The 16,296-nt window shown below is 49.1% G+C and overlaps 1 protein-coding gene across 1 annotated transcript in view; it reads right to left on the bottom strand.

Moving 5' to 3' along the window:
• Nucleotides 1–15,655, bottom strand: part of PTH1R (parathyroid hormone 1 receptor) — a 119,121-nt gene extending 103,466 nt beyond the window's left edge. Inside the window, exon 1 of the mRNA XM_042802151.1 lies at nt 15,502–15,655. Coding sequence (XP_042658085.1) covers nt 15,502–15,576 — 75 coding nt within the window. The 5' untranslated portion in view covers nt 15,577–15,655. The remainder of the gene's footprint in view (nt 1–15,501) is intronic.
• Between the last annotated feature and the right edge of the window lie 641 nt (nt 15,656–16,296).

The raw sequence follows: 16,296 nt of genomic DNA, 5'->3' as shown, positions 1-16,296 counted from the left end.
GCTTTTGAGAACATCCTGCTGATGCCGCTAACCACGATTCCACAAATGCAATATTATTATCTTAAAAACAGGGAGAATGGCCTAAAGCCCACTGTGGTTAAAAGATGCAACAATAAGACTACGAAACCAGAAACAGGTAAAGAACAGAAAAAAAGAGGAGAAAAAAATCCAACGCTAAGCCAAAAGGCCTGGGCTTTGCCTTGTGGGGTGGCCTGGCACCTCCTGTTTAGAGGTGGCTGAGGGCTGCCTAGACAACAGGCAGAAGCAACGTGTGTCAGTCTGCACTGGTGGGACCTGGTAGATGGACACAAAGTCTCCTGAGGGCTGCTCTGCCTCTGTCCGACCCAGTGATTCAGCTCTCTGCGTTGCAGATAGCCATGGTACCATGATATCCATCACTTAGATGCTCCTGAGAATAAGGCAAAAATCAGTGACATCATGGTGTCTAATCTACTTTCCTTTAGGTCCCTGTTGTAACATCTCTCTCCTTGCTGGATCTCCGCTGCCCTTGGAGGAAAACGGAGTTACCTTCCTCCCTTGGAGATGGAGAAGTTGTGGCCTCCAAAAGCGGGTGAGATCCATCTCAACTGATTTACAAACAAGTCTGACAGTGTCATGGACAACCTCATGCTTGCTACAGGGACTCTTGCCTCCCTCCAGGCAACAGAGAGAGAAGGGAAAACAAAACTTTATGTAGCCAAGGTGTCCCCACAAATCCCTCACAGCATGCCTGGATCTTAATGGCAAATGCAGACCTCTCTCTCTCCTTACACTCTCTGCTCCCCTGGCCTTGTGCCTTTGCAGCGTGGTGTTACAGGCCCTTTCCCACCCTGGGATCTCCTGTGCTGGGCATGACTGGGCCACCTCTCCTGCTTGTGTTGCCTGGGACCATAAGGATAAAGTGAGGTGTGAGGCTGGGGACCACAGTGTGCTTCTCTGAGGGTAATCCCCAGACCTGGCTGCACCCTGGCTGGTACCTCTCTGTCTTCATATGACTCGTCAGAGCAGATCCTCTGAACTTCTCCCATCCTTTGAGCTCACCTATGACGTCCTGTGATGTGTGGGGAGAAACCAGCAATGAAAAGCTCTTCAAACTTCCCAGGTGGACCCAAACCTGAACTCCTGACAGCTTTCCTTAGATTTTATAACACCTAATATAATCTGAAAGCCAGACACAGATGAGACCCTGTTTCACGCCACCTTGGGAAGCAAAGCAGCCTCAAGCGCATGGACAATGAAAGGGCCCTGTCTCCTCTGGTCCCCCCTTTCCAGGGACATGAATCCCATTTATTTCTCCCAAGCTCCTGGCCCAGCCTCTAGGGCGCTGCCTTCCCACCCTCCTCTGCTGCTTTTACTGGGTTGGTGTAATTAATTTTCATGCTCTCATACCCTCATTTTCTTGCCAGAGCTTGTGGGAAGGGATGTGCAGCAAACTCCCTGCACAGAGGATGCAAGAGTCAAGGCAAAGGCTCAGCAGGCAGGTTATAAAGCAGGAAGCCCTCTCCTCTCGTACTCCTGTAGGCAGAACAGCCAGGAAACCTCTGGAGAGGGTTTCTTTCATTCTTTCTTTCTATTTTCCCCCCCCCCCTCTTCCCTTCTCCTTTCCTTTCCCACCCCCATCAGCAGCCGCCTCCCCAGCCCGTCCCCCGTCCCTCCAGGCACCATGCCTCCTGGAACGTCGCAGCCCCGCTCTTTCATGAGCAGTGTGTGGTATTATGACTCCGGCGATGTTGAGCCCTGCCAGCACGCCTCAAACCACAGGTATCCGACCCTGTCCCAAGCCCCATAACACTGTTTAACGTCCTGATTCGCAACCCCATAGGGTCGGCACCATCGGTGGCTGAGACGGGACACTGCCTCGCTCCCGGCTCTCTCCTCTCCTCCCTGCAGACCCCCATCTCCCTTCGCTGGGGGAGTGGGGTGGAGGTGGAGGGGGGGAATCCATTCCAAAAAAACCACCTGGCAGCAACAGCGGGCAGGGAGCGCGGGAGCTGCCAGCAGTGGCGGGGAGCCGTGCATGGTCGGGGTGCCGTTACAACAAGGCCAGCTCTGTGATTACGGCACATTAAGCTCTCAGTGCGGCGCAGGCAGCTCTGGGGCATGACGTCCTCCCAGCAAAAAACCAGTCAGCTCCGGCATCCCCCACATCCCCTCCTTTTGCTGGGCGCGGAGCCGGGGGGGTGTGTGTGTGAGGGGGAGTCGTCGGAGGGCTTGACATGCTGCTCACCTGGAGCTGAGGGTAGTCATGGCTTTAGAGCCACGGGGGAAGGCACAGCGGGGTGAAAGGCTGGGCATACCTCGGTGGGAGATGGAGGGGAGGAAGGAGGAAGCTCCCTGGAGTGAAAAGCGCAGGCCACGACCTGTTGCAAGAAGCCAAATCATCCCCGGATCACACTGGGATGAGGTATCTTCCTGTGAGGATAGAAGCATCCCCACATTCTGGGGGTACTGGGTGGTGGATGGTGGTGGGAGTCTCGAAAGAGCCCAGTTTGGGGACTTTAGATGCCTCTTGGATGTGGCCATAGAAGAGATCAGCCAGGCACTTGTGGAGTGGGACCTGCTGCAGTGTGGGATCCCTCCCATGGGACCGCAAGCATCAGCTAGGCCTGTATGAGAAAATAAATCATCCAGCTCCTGTTTTCTGTCCCCTTTGACCATGCCCGCGTCCATATGACTACAGTATCTTTTTCCCAAAGCAGTGTGGCCTCATCCAAACCACCTCCTACAGCCCACGGTACACCTGAAATGTGCTTAAGCGTTATTTGGGGTAGTGCAGGCTGGTAAGAACTAAAGGAATTCCAGGAGTGTGCTGGAAGCAAGCCAGCATGGAGACTTGCAGGACAGCACTTCATCTCTGCCCTGTCTATTTTTTCTTATTAGTAAAGGCAAAGCCCTGACAGCTGGTAGTTTCTTTAGGCAGTGCCAAAGTTTTATCTGTCCTCTCTTGTCCATCCTTCTCCCTGGATTGGAGGAACAGCTCTGGTCCTCAATGCTTCCTCTGCCTTGGCCAATTCAAAAAAAGCCTCTTGCCCCACCAAAACACTGCCACCCTTTGGGATGGGACATGTTCCCTCCCTGTACGTTGGTACATACTCCTGTCCTCTTCCAGGGTTCAAATACCAACCCAAGGCTTTAAGCTAAGGCCTTGGACCCTCCCCAAAACGGTCTTGTCTCCTGCCATCTCAGGACCTGCCTTCACTAGAAATATCCTCTTTGTATCCCAATAAGCCAGAGATATCAGCTTTGTTTTCTTGAGCACCGTGTTTCCAGCCACGAACGTGTGATTTGTAGGAGGTGTGGGACCTGCTCTGGTGCCTGTCACACTCTTTTTCCCCAACCTTGCAGCAACAAGGCTGGAAGAGGAGACACAAAATGCTGGGATTTTATGGGTCAAACAGCCTGCTTTTCCAACTTCGTTCTGCTTTGCATTGCCCTGCAGGCTTTCTGGGAAACACAGGCTTCCCGACCTGATGCTTTTGGAAGATTAAACTACAGATCATTGCCTGGTTCTCCTTCTACAGGGTGTTAACTCTGAACCCTAAGAAAGTACTTCCCAATGGAGTATTCTTCTCTTCCACTCATTTTTAGAAGTTTGTTTTGAAAGCTGGGGGCTTCGGGCCAGTAGTAGGGTAAGGAACAATGGCGCTACCAAGAGGCAAAGGGGAAAGGGATGACAAAGGAAATCCAGAAGAGAAACAAAAGCTACCACCACAACAGTGAGACAACGCATAACTGGTTGTTCTGGAGGACTAACAGTGCTGATAATGAAGGTCAGAGCTGTCAGCAGAGTAGAAGGGAGTTGGGCACCTGGCTGGGAAAGGAGTTGCATGCCCGTGTCTGCTAGGTCTCTGTGCACACCCTATGGATCCTCAGCCCGGCATGCTCCCAGTGACAATGCTTTTGGCTATTTCTCAGCAGATGTGGCTGCGTTGCAATTACAGGAGGGATGGGTGATTCACCTCCACATCAACAGAAAGAGAAAAACTGGCAAATAGAAGGATCCACCTGGGCTCTCTGCTCCGACTCCACTTCAGGGTTCTCCTCTACCCAGCTCTGTTCCTGGGATGGCAGGAGGTTCACCCTTTGGCTTGGCCATTGTTCTGCTTATCTGGGTAACTCAGAGCCCATATTGTCCTAGGAAGTGCCAAGCACATGGAGATCCTCTTTGTGTTCAGACTTATTAGCACAGAAACAGGGCTGGATCCTTACCTGGGTGCAAAACAAGGACTGACTCTGTTCCATTTTCACCAACAGAAGCACTCTCCCCTCCCCTGTTCCTCCATAAATCTGAGTCATTTTTTGCTGATGACAGAGTAAATTAGGAATACACAGTAGTTGTAACTTTGAATGGCATGATTTCCCACTTCTAGACCTACAAAATATGTGGAAAAGGTACTTAAAGTTCAATTTGTTGATCACACTGACATTATCAATGACACCAAGGGATGCAAAGGCAAAATCAGTATAAAAGTTTGGGTAGGAGAAAAAAACCCCAGTCATCTACTGCACTGTCTGCTTTAAACACTGAAGCTAAATCTGCTCAAATCTCAGAAATTCAGACATCATGATTTGGCACCCTTTAAGAATGGACCCAAATCCACAGATGAATTCAGTCCTGTCCTGTGGTTTGAAAAATCCATCCTGCCAGCATGCTTATCATCCTTCCCCACCGCCACCACCACCAGAAACAAGAGTGAAGCTTCCCCCTTTCAGATCCACACCCCCCCAAAATTGCTCTTGTTTAAATGCTTTCAAGAAGGCATTCACTGCACAAGGCAGACAGCCACAAAAGAAGCTACTGAAGCATGGCCGAACATGGTTTGGAGAAGCATCTGGAAACTGGGGGCTTGTCATCTGACTCAGATCTCTCAATTTGCAGAATCTTCTCCCTTCCTGTCCAGATGCAACCCAGGGCCAGGAGACCAGGACCAGCATGTGCCAGTCGGGCTTCTTCAGTTTACCCTCTGGCTCTCTCCTTATTTTCCTGCAGTGACACTGATTGACATCAGATGAGATTCTCTTGGCCCTTCTGCACTCCACAGGAACACCACTGATTTACGCCAGCAGAAGGCTCTGGACCCTTGAGCTTTGTGGTTTCTGTGATGAGGTTAAGGCAAATCACAGAGAAAATCTGATCCCAGGAATGAAAAACAAAACAAAACAAAACAAAACAAAAAAAAACAACAAACATGCTTCATTGTGGTGGTGAAAGGATGATGGAGAAACACCAGTCGTGGTGGGAAATGAATTGGGGATGAAGCTGGTACTCTGCAGTAGGATCATACGGTGGGATGCTCCGGGACAGTTTAACAATGCTACGGCGTGAGTCAGAGCCGTACGGTTATCCCCACACGCTCACTTGTACAGACTCACAGACGTAACAGTTTTATGCCAAACTCCGTGTCTTTGGCAGCTGAGGAAATAAGACCTCGAGGCCCACCCAGGTTCTGTGGGGTGTGCAGCCACAGATGATCGGTGGCGGGATGCTCTGCAGCTGAGCGGGTCCCTTGAGGATATGGGGCAGCTCTGAGATGCACGAACACCCGTGGCTGACAACTAAAGCCAAGCAGGGGAAATCACCCCTACCCTGCTCTGTCCATATCCAGTGGCTAGCCTGGGTAAACAGTCCCGGTAATTTAGTGCAAGTGAAAATAAACCACGTCTGCATTAGATACAGCATCAGACCCTCTGACCACCTACTGGTGTGTGTTTTAGTAACCATGGCTATTTAGACGGGGAAAACATTTCCATCTCAGTGCCTATAGAGCCATCTCTCTCTCTTTTATCCTTTTCTGGGAAGAACAATAAAAATAAACGACGTTTCCAAATGCACAGCAGCCACCTTCACTTCACACAAGTCCTCTGTGCCTTTGCTGCACATGCAGAGCAAGAAATGCCTGAAAGCGCATGGAAAGTCAATGGGAGAGCTAAATCTCAACTCCTGGTCTCCTCACCTTGCTGAAGGGGCCATTTTAGAGCAAGCAGTTCAGTGAATGTAACCTTGAGGATGCTGGAAGAAAACACAGGCTCAGAGAAAACTTTAGGGAAGTCAACTCCGAGAGGTTAAAAGGCTTCATAAGCTGATGGCTCTTGATAAGCCAGCAATTCTGGCCTTTGAAGTTCTATATATTGGTTGTCTCTTAGTGGTCCCACCTCTTAACAGCTCCCTCCTACTTTTATTTTATTTTTTTTTTCTTTATTTTTATTGAGCTGAGTGAAATTGCTAACCGCGAAATAGATACGCTACGTAATGTTGCTTTATTGATCTTACTCTTTGAGTGCGGCCAGGAGAAGCAGGTCATTTCCTTGCAATCACTCACCGTAGCCGGTGTCTCAAAGCTACTTTAGTTCTGATTGCTCAGTGTCTGAAAGGAGAAGCAGTTTGGGATGTAGGAATGGGGAAGTAAGTCAAGGTAAAGTTGAGGTGAGGCAGGGGCTTAGGCAATAAAAGTGGGATAGGTGGAAATAGCATGTGAAGTTCATGGAAATTCACTGAATTTGGGAATTTGATTAGTATCTTTGCAAAGCAAAAGAGGCTACAGGCTATTTGCTCCTGGAGGAGAGCAAGCATTGCTTAACGTGCTTTAATTCACAAGATCAATTAACTAATTACTCTGCAGGCCAGCCTGTGGTTTCCCGCAGCTGAACAGTGTCAGAAGCCCCTGGCCCCACTGTGTCATTAAATAAAGTGGGTTACAGACTTTTCTCTTGGAGGTAAGGGAAATGGCAGTAACACAGTCTGGATGCAGGTGAGCCTGTGCACGAGCCAGAGTCAGCCTTGTCTTTTGGTGGGCTTCCATGTGCCTGCACGGAGTGGTCCTCATGCAGCCCCATGTGCCCTCCAGGCTCGTCCAAAATGTTGATTTCTTTCTCTCTAGCCTTGTGAAAGAAAGGCCAAAGGCAGCGGCAGAAATGACAGAGCAGGCTGTTGTCACAGTGGGGAGATGGAGCAGGGGAACAGCATGGGGCAGGAAAGCGTGAACAAAATTAGGTTCAAATGATGCTTCCAGATCCAGCAGGCCCAGGATTCCTGAGCAGAGCAGGGCCAGGGTTCTTCCAGCTTCCAAAACCCTCCTTTTCCTCCTGAGCTAAGGAATGTCCCACTCCATGTCTACTACCAGCACCATTCCTGTAGTTAGTCCACGGGATGGGCCCCGGGGCTCTCCTGGGATGCTGCAATCCCCTGAGTGCTCAAGGCATAAAAACAAGGTGAATTAATCAAGACAATAAGATGATGATTAAATGACTTCCTCGTAGTCCTAAACAGTGACAGAATCCCTCAAAGCCCCACTGAGTCTCAGTTGACTGATCATTTCTTCTCTGCTACGTGACCAAGAGGTGGTACTTCCCTACCATCTGCTGCTCCTTACGAAGTGCCTCGTCCCTTAACTCGTGGGAAGCATGAGCTACATTTTGCCTACCACTCAATTTTCTGTTAAAACATACAGAAACAAAAAAAAAAACCAAAAAAAAACCCAAAACATTTAGGTCCAAAGCCAAAGTTTGGTGAAGGGAAGAGAAGGTTTTCTAAGGACACCCCGTGACTTTCAAACCTGCCTTTACTGCTTCTTGCTCTCGCTGTGGCAAGACCAAGTAGATAAATACACTGAAATACTTGGAGAGAGGGGGAGACTGGAGTAAAGATAACATCGAGGAACCCTGATTAGCAACAGGGCGGCCATGTAAAAAATGAGATAACCAGCCTGTCTTTCCTGCTGAGACAGCAACTCCTGTCTCCAGCCCTTTCCCCAGACACTGATCTTGGAGGAGGTCTTTTTCGAGAGGCCAAGACTCCTTTTGACGAGCTGCCCTTATCTGACAGACGACCGATACTCGAGGTCATTACGGTGGAAAGTCTCAAATACACCAAACACCTTTGGACTTCCAAGGTTCATTTGTTTTGCACTTTGATAGGGTTGGAGAGGTGGGCGGCATGGCCGTGCTGCCAAGCGCTCCCTGGCTCGGCACCTTCCTCGACTTGGACATAGGGGGAATGGTTTGGCTTGACCATTTCACTGTCCCTGCAAGCAACAGACAGGAAAGCAAGTAAGTAGGTACCAACTGGTATCTCAGCTTGTCCAGGCCGCTTCTGAGTCTTGGAAGACCCTGTTTATGTCTGTACTGTAAATACAAGGGCTGGGGCCTGTCCTCTGGCCCTGAAGCCAAGTGGCACAGCACACCTCATATCTCCAAGCTGAAACTCATTTTTCCCACAGAAAAACCACCAAGAGTGCAGTCATATCCAACAGCCCTGACCTATGTTATTTTGCAGCACTACTTGGCACTACCTGCAGGACTCATCTGCTCAGATGAACTCTGCCAAGTGTGCTGATGCTCAGATGGTGTGGCTGATGGAGGGGGGGTTCAGAGGTAGCATGGAGCCTACGCTGAGCTCACATTCAGCCCCGTGGATCACGTTGCTGTATGTGTATTTATTGCCAAGGAGCAGGAGGTACAACAGGGATGGGGTGTGGGTCTGTCAAATAGAAGATTTGTGGGGGCTTTATGCCATCACAAAATGATTGTACAACCCTGGTGCCAGGGCAAACCTGCACACACTGCTGACTGCTCATCCCTTTGTGTCCCCATCTCTGTGACCCAATCTCTCCCCCATGTGTCTCAGGGATTCATCCAAGCCTTTGCTGTGCAGATGTCATTCACTAACTCAACTACAAACCTTCATTTATTTTCTTTTTTCCGTCTTGGGTTATTGTTGTGCAAGTTCAGTGAGTTGAATCAGCTCATGGAAGGGTGCACACAGTCAGGAGGGAAGAAGGGAAACGGGAGCCCAGTCCCTGTGCTGCTGAAATGCTTTGAACCAGGGATGCTGGAGAGAGGGAAAAGGGGCAGAGAAGTCCACTTTCTGCTTTGCTGGCTAAAGGGAAAAACACATGTCCAGAAAGACAGGCCAACCTTGCAGAAGATTTCAACATCCAAACCATCACCTGAATGCTGTCAGATGGATTTGTGTTACAAGAAGATCAAAGCGCTATCTATTAAGAGGATGCCATTAGTCCAGAATTTTCCTTTCTTGAAAATCAGATTTCTGTAAGTCTACCCAAGCTGAGCCTCTGAAAAGAAAGGAAAACCCTAAAACACAGAGACCCTCTGATCACTGGCAAAGGTCATCCTGGCCTCAGTGGAAATAAAGGGATTAATTTAAGCCAGGTACATCAAGCATGAATTTGGGTGTTTACTGCCCATGATACAGGACAGCAAAACTCAGTCTGACCCAGCAGGTATTCTGCTGGCCGAGTTTCAGCCCCAAGGGCAATTCATTTATTGCCACGTTGCGAAAGGTGCAACACAAAGATCATCTTTAATACAGCAGCTCTTGCAAGGCCAACCAAAGTCTGAGGTGTTACGGGTCAAGATAGCCAAATGATATTATAACAGCCAAGTGGACGCAGAGGGAGAAAACAAATTCTCCATGTCAGGACAAAATATCTTTGATGTGGTCTAATCTTTAACACAAGTTACTCCTGTCGAGTTCTTCCTTTTGGTCAGGGCTTGCCCTAAGGAGTGCATTTTCTTTTTTTTTTTTTGGTTGTTTTTTTTTTTTTTTTGTTTGTTTGTTTTGTTTTGTTTTGTTTCGTTTAATTATTATTTTTTGTTGTTGTTTTAACAGTTACTAATTCAGAGATGCTAAAATTTCACCTGCAACAGGAGCTGAGCAGACAAACCCCTCCACGCTTGCCCCTTTGCAGAGAAACAGCCCATCCAAAAGGGTGGGGGATCCCTGCTGGCTTCTGCCTTTGATCCGGACAGTGTCAGAGGGCGAGGGGGTTTTGGAGGGATCAAAGCTCAAAAGGCTGAGAGGAGCCCAGCTCCACAGTCTAGTGAGTACCTAAATACACGCCGGACTTCGTTGCCCTCTCCCAGCGGCGCAGGATAAGGATGGAGCCGCTCGGCAGCAACAAGGGCCAGTTCCCGGGAGGGGTTTAAGTCAGAGGCAGCTGTAATTCTGGCTCAAATACTCCCTCCACCTGGTCTTTAGTCACAAAGAAAATCTAGGGACTGCAGGGTTTCGCTGGAGCCGTAGCTCTGCCACTGACTCCAGGGAGTTGGGTTTCCCCAGCTCAGGGAGGTGTTTTAACACCTCACCCCACACCGCTGGGTCGGAGGATGCTGAGTAAGAGCTGTGATTTAGGGATTTCAGTCTGAGGAGTGTGGTGTCTGTGCCCCAAACCGTTTTGCAAACCAGAGGCTGATTTCAAGTGGCTTTTGGATCGAAGGCCGAGCGGTGCATTTCCCAAGCAGAGGGAAACCCTCCAGCTGGCATCTTTACACCCTAGAAAAGTCCCTTATCAGTACGCGCAGCCCAGGAAAAAAAGACAATACAAGACACCCAGCCATGGGATGACTCTCACACTCTCAGCATCATTTTTCAAAGGGACATGGGAGAACAGGGTGGTGGTGGCAGGGCCAGCAGCTGCCTCTGCTTGAGCTGTCTGGGCTGGGGGTATCCACCTCGCAGGGACTGCAGACACATTGTCCTCTCCGAAATAATCCCACTGATCTCAAAGCACCGCTCCAGGGTTATTTCCAGAAGGCCAGAAACCAAACAACAACTGCCTGGACCTGAAAGGCACACCTCGGATTTCATTTCCTCCAGCCTTGACCCCCCTGCATGCACAGTTGCCTTGTTGCTTTTCCTCTTCCCGATGCAAGGAGCTCACACCAAACCCAGCTTGCTCAGGTCAGACTTGCCACTGGGCAGCTGAACTTTTTTTGGCTTGCATGGGATGAAATCACAGCCCATGCATTACCCTGACGTGGAGGCTTGTTTGCTTTATATTTTGCGGTTGAGTATTTTATAGTCCAGGGATATCTGCTAATCCCAAAGTACGAAAACAAAAATCGTATCTTTCATAAATACACGGGGCAGGGATGGGCACGCTCCCAAGTGTGTGTGGAGAAAAGAACATTTCAGACATTGTTTCCCTGCACTTGGAGCCTGTCTTTATTTAATGAAGTTAGACAGCTAGTCGGGATTTTCAGGATCTCTATATAGGATTATTTTATTCTTCTTCTTCTTTTTATTACGGGCCATATTCTAAGGTAGAATATGACTATATTTCCCTTCCAGCTACAAATTATTCAGCTTCAAATCCTTCCCCTTTCCCGATCTATGAAGATGTGGGTCTGATCAGAGGAACAAGAAACAAGTCAAAGAGCAAAACTCTGACCAGCACCTCCTGAATCCAGCTGCTTTGCTGCCTGAGCACCGGGGTCTGGGCTGGCTGGCGACCTGAGTATCGCTCCGAGGTGAACTTTCTGATTTAAACTGGATCTTCCTACCAGAGGTTAACACCAGTGCTGGTGTGGATGCAGCTCCCTCAGGAATAGGGGCTGAGACCTTTCTGCAGGTGACCTGGCTGAGCTTGTCCCCGTTTTGGGTTCTGCCTGTGAAGAAAGGGTTCCAAATCCCCTCCCGACACCCCTCGAAATTCTGGGGAAGTGCTACAGCTCTTCTGCAAAACCAGAGGGAACCTTCAGCATCGCCCAAGCAGCCTGACCGGGTCCAGGGCTGGGGAACCACAGGCTGCTGCAAACAGAAAGGGGTCAAGAGACCTTTCTGCTGCCAAAATGCATGTCCCAAAATGTGCAGCACCTCCTGCAAGGCTCCGAGCGCTGCCAAAAGGTGAGACACCCCCCCGTCCCCAATAAAGTGGGGATCCCTTTTGCTACCTGTTTCATACCCCACAGGGACCTGCTTCCCTCTGTCGTGTTGAGCTCAGCTGATTGCAGCCAGCTCAGGATGATACCCGTTTCCCCAAATGGAGCTATTCTGATCCAGAGCCCTGCAGAAGGCTGCTGGCTTCTTCTTCTCCTAATTATTACTGTTGTCGTCATTGCGATGATGATGATGATGCAGAATATCTCCTCCAGTGATAACTGGGTTGGGAGCTGCCAGGCTGAGACAGGCAAGAGAAGGAAACCAAGTGAAAAACAAAAGGGTCAGCAGAGCAAACCGCAGGGGCTTTCAGCTGGGAGGGGGACTTGGGGAGGTTTATTTTCAAGAAGCTCTGGCAGCACGCTGCAGATAAAATCATTGTGCCTACGTCTTAACATCTCCCGTGCTCTGCTGATGTCAGACTCTACTTTTAAAGCTCCTTTTGCACACACCTTCTTTTCAAGCCCATGTTTGCAGGGCTATCTGGCTCAGGCTAACCTCGCTTCGTTGGCCCTTGGACCAAATAGCAGAACTAACTCAGATTTACCCCTTCACCCTGGCAGATTTCGGGCACAAAGTACTCAACTGGCAAGCGAAACTCCCCTTGCTGTTTAAGCAGGTGTTAATTGGGAATATTCCCAGGGAAATGCTGGGGGAGGACTTCTCTGGATTGCCAGGGGGGTTGGAGGACAGCAGAGCTTCACCCAGGACTTTACCCCACATCAAAGACTGTCCCTCACAGCTGCCCCTCAAAAGCTCAGGGCGGGGATGCTGATCTCCCTATGGATTTTGCGTGGCTACAGACTCCTGGGGAGGGCCACGATTTCTGCACAGATGCTTTTAACTCCGAGAGGACTCGCTCCCACAGCAGTTCTCTGTGTGCTGAATTCTCCACCCCGGTTTCCAGTTAACGCAGGGACACGCAGCCCGCGTGCTGCGGAGAAGCGATTCAGCTGCCAGCATCCTGCCCCATGATGTACCAGTGCCACAGGCAATCCAAGAAACCCTCTCCCATCCCTACTTCAGCACTCTTGCTTCAAAAAGAGCCTTTACTCTCATCTTTTCTGGCTTACAAAAGGAATAACGGGAGTGACAGCTTCAGATTTAGGATGCTTCGTGCTCTGACCTCGGCATCACCAACTCTCAGATGCAAAGTGGCCGGAGCTGCAAAGAAGCCAACAATTAGGGCCACGGCTCTCAAGATTCAAGTCTTCCAGCCTCAGACAGATGAATTGTGCCCTGAAGCTCTGAGCGGTCGGCTGCCTCAGTCTGTGGGAATCCTCCTGACTCAAACCTCACAACAGAGCTTTGCTTTGCTCTGCTCTGCTGGGGGAGCGAAAGATCGAGTACCACTTTTAACATAACCTAAAGCTGCCACAGAGCTCGCCTCTAAATTAAGTCCTTATGTCCCCATCCTTCTGCAGCTACTCGCATCAAATTTTGCTGCTTGCTGCTAGGAGAGAGGCACTTGGTGACTTCTGCTGATGGCAGCACATAAAACACACTCAGACCTGCTAGCCAAATATCAAGTATATCTACACCCCTTCTTACAGTGTAGCTTCCAAGACATCACCATGCTGAAACATGCAGCCAATACTATTCTGTGTTTTCAAAGTTCATTTAAAAATCAAGTTAGTTCGGGAAAGAAACAACAACAGCAAAAAAAAAAAAAAAAATTCAAAAATTCAAAAATCAAGAGTTAGGTGCCCTGCAAGTTGTTCCCTGCCTCACAAGATGCACAGTGGGATGACATGGGGCTCACCTTCTTATTCTGCAAAAGTGGCTGTCGGAAGGGACACACAACATCTCTGCAGCCCCGGAATTGTCAGGACAACTTTTCAAACCTTCTGGCAACCCCTTCAGCTGTCGACAGTGGGTTTGAAAAACAAGTGGCTGAAACACGCGCTTCAGCCCGGGCCTAATTAAACTGAATGGGGTTTTCTAGAGACAGGACCCTAAATCAGTACAGGGGGGATCGGGCTTTTGGAAACTCAACGGAGCAAATACTCTTGTGCATTCCTCATTGAGCCCTTCCCAGAAAATTTCCCAGCTTTCTTGTCCCTCTGTGATTCTGGAAGAGCTATTCCTGCTTTATTCCCAGGTCCAGCGGCTCCAGCCACGAGCCCCCGTCGCCCACCAGCGCTGCTGAGCAAATCGCTCGTGATTGGAAAGTGGCTGTTGTGATGGGGGGTATCAAAAATAAAATACCCACTGGGAACACGAGGCTGCTGACATCTGGTTCACTGGCTGGTCCTCTGCACCTTCTGGAGGCACCGGGATGTACTGGGAGAGGGGACTAAACCAGGAATGGGACTGGAGATGCACTCTAGAGCCTCATTTGTCTTTTTGGGGGGTCCTGAAGTTTATTGAGCATCAATGTGGCTCTTTCATGAACCTGATTTTCACCGGTACCAGCAGACATACCAAAGCTCACAGGAATTTTGGTGCTGACTTCAGCGGGCTGTGGAAGTGGAGGGGTAGCAGGTGCTACAGGACCTACCCTGTCATGATATGGCCCCAAAATTAGACATGGTCATGGGGGTGCTAATCCAACCCCAGGAAAGGGGAGAAACCTCAACCATCAGTAACACCTCAACAAATCTACAAGTGGTCCTCTCAATTTTCTTTGGGTTTTGAAAGGTTTATTTGTGCTTAGAGACAGAGCAAGACAGGGATGGGCTGCAACAAAGATTGTTTTCCGAGGGGCTGTTTCTTCTCATTCATTGATGAGATGTTTCCCTCTAGCATGACGTTGCCCTGCAGAAGATCCCAAAGAGTAGCTACCAAACTCAGGGGATGTGGCCCAGGGTGATGGCTCCTGGAGGGTCAGGGAAGACCTGGCTGGAGCCAGGGTCAAGGGGAACCCATTCCCTTTCCAACACATCTCCACCCCTCATGGAAAGCAGACACCTCTTTAGGTGGTGGTCGTGCCCCTCCCTATGCCAGAAGGCACGGAGAAATGGGAGCCAGGAGTGGGGATTCCAAGGATGGAGAAAACAAGGAAAGCGCATGCCGAAGCAGCGTGCCCATCAGTGGGTTAATATCTGGTGGCTGATTCCGTATGACTTTTCCCTTCACTTCTGCAGAAGGGCTCTGGAGACCACTTGGGGTTGCAGAGGGGAGTCTGTACATCTTAGCCCATTCCTCATCACCACCGTCAAGGCAGTTTTGACAGACTTTAGCCCTTTTTGCTACCTCTGTAAAGATATTCTGCCTCGGCGTGTGCAAGAACAGGTGAAAACAGCGCCAGGAAGCAAAGGGTTAATACTACTTTCATGCTCCTGAGTGTAAACTGTCTGCAAGCCCTGCACTCTGAGGTCCTCTCCAAATTTAATCCCAAAGAGGAAGGCACTGTTTCGCTGAGATTAAGCTGATTTGCAGATTAAGAAGATTAAATGAAAATTAAATTTGTCATCTTGGGGAGGGAGGTGGATATAAAAAAAAAAAAAAAAAAAAGAAAAGGAAAAGAAAAAGTTTCCCTTCATTCATAGGTCTCTTAAATTATCCCCTAACCGCTTTGCCCAGACCCCTGTCAAACTGCAGGCATTGCTGTCTGGAGGGGTTTAAAAGTGATTCAAACTTTTCGGGAAGCACAGACATTTTAATTTCATCTGGTGCAGCAACCCTGAGACTAACTGCACACACTATCTGCCAGCGAAGTAAGCCACTGGGCTGCAAAGAAAAAAAAAAAATGGCAAAAAAAAAACCTTTCTAAATCCTTGATACAGTAAATTACTCATCAAGGAAACAGCCGTGCGGATCGTTCAAGAATGTGAAAAGGGAAGAAAAAAAAAAAAATAAAAAATAAAAATTGAAGGACTCACCAGAGCGTAGACTGAACTCAATACGGAGCAGCAGAGGATCAAACCCAGACTGTGATAAACCAGATATGATCCCATATCCAGGAGGCTTCTTCCAGCATCCAAGCTCGCTCAGGGAAGTAGGAGGACGAGAGGTCCCAGCGCTCCGGTTGCAGATGATTTCTCCTTCCCTCCCTCCCACCCCCCCCCCCCCACCCCCCAACCCCCCCCCCCCCCTTTGCCAGAATTTGTTTGATTGTTTGTTTGTTTCCACAGTTTTAGCCAGAAAGGCACATGACAAGAAAGCCCGGTCTTTTGCTCCGTTTTCTCATGGCTGGAGATCTGGGCAGCTCCTGAAGTGAAGCCGAGGAGCCCATGGGAAGCGAAGCAACTTCGCTCCCTTCAGCGTTGCAGCCCCTGGTGCTGTTTGTTTTCCGTGTGCATCTGTCTCAGAGCAGAAAAAATCACATCCATATGTCAAAAGAACTGCTCTTCTGTTTCCTTTTTATGAGGCAGTGGGAAGTTCAAATAATTTCTTTGTCAAACGCAAACACAGAGAAGGAGGGAGGGAGAAGGCGAGAGAGGGGTGGAAGGGGTGGGAGATTGGAGAGGGTGGGGGAGGCTTGTAACTACTGCTTTATTTTTAGATCCAGTAATTTTATCTTTTAGGTTTCATAGGGGTTTGGGGAGGGGAAAAAAAAAAAAAAAAGTGGCTGTTTTTATTTTTATTTTTTTTTTCGTCCTTTCGGCGTGCAAACAAATCGCACAGTCGAAAGTTAAAAAAAAAAAAAAAAAAGCGAAAACTTGGAAATATTTTCA

This window comes from Tyto alba, unplaced genomic scaffold (assembly GCF_018691265.1).
Source record: "Tyto alba isolate M040663 unplaced genomic scaffold, T.alba_DEE_v4.0 Super-Scaffold_38, whole genome shotgun sequence".
NCBI classification, from domain to species: Eukaryota; Metazoa; Chordata; class Aves; order Strigiformes; family Tytonidae; genus Tyto; species Tyto alba.
This window is presented reverse-complemented; position numbering and strand designations above follow the sequence as displayed.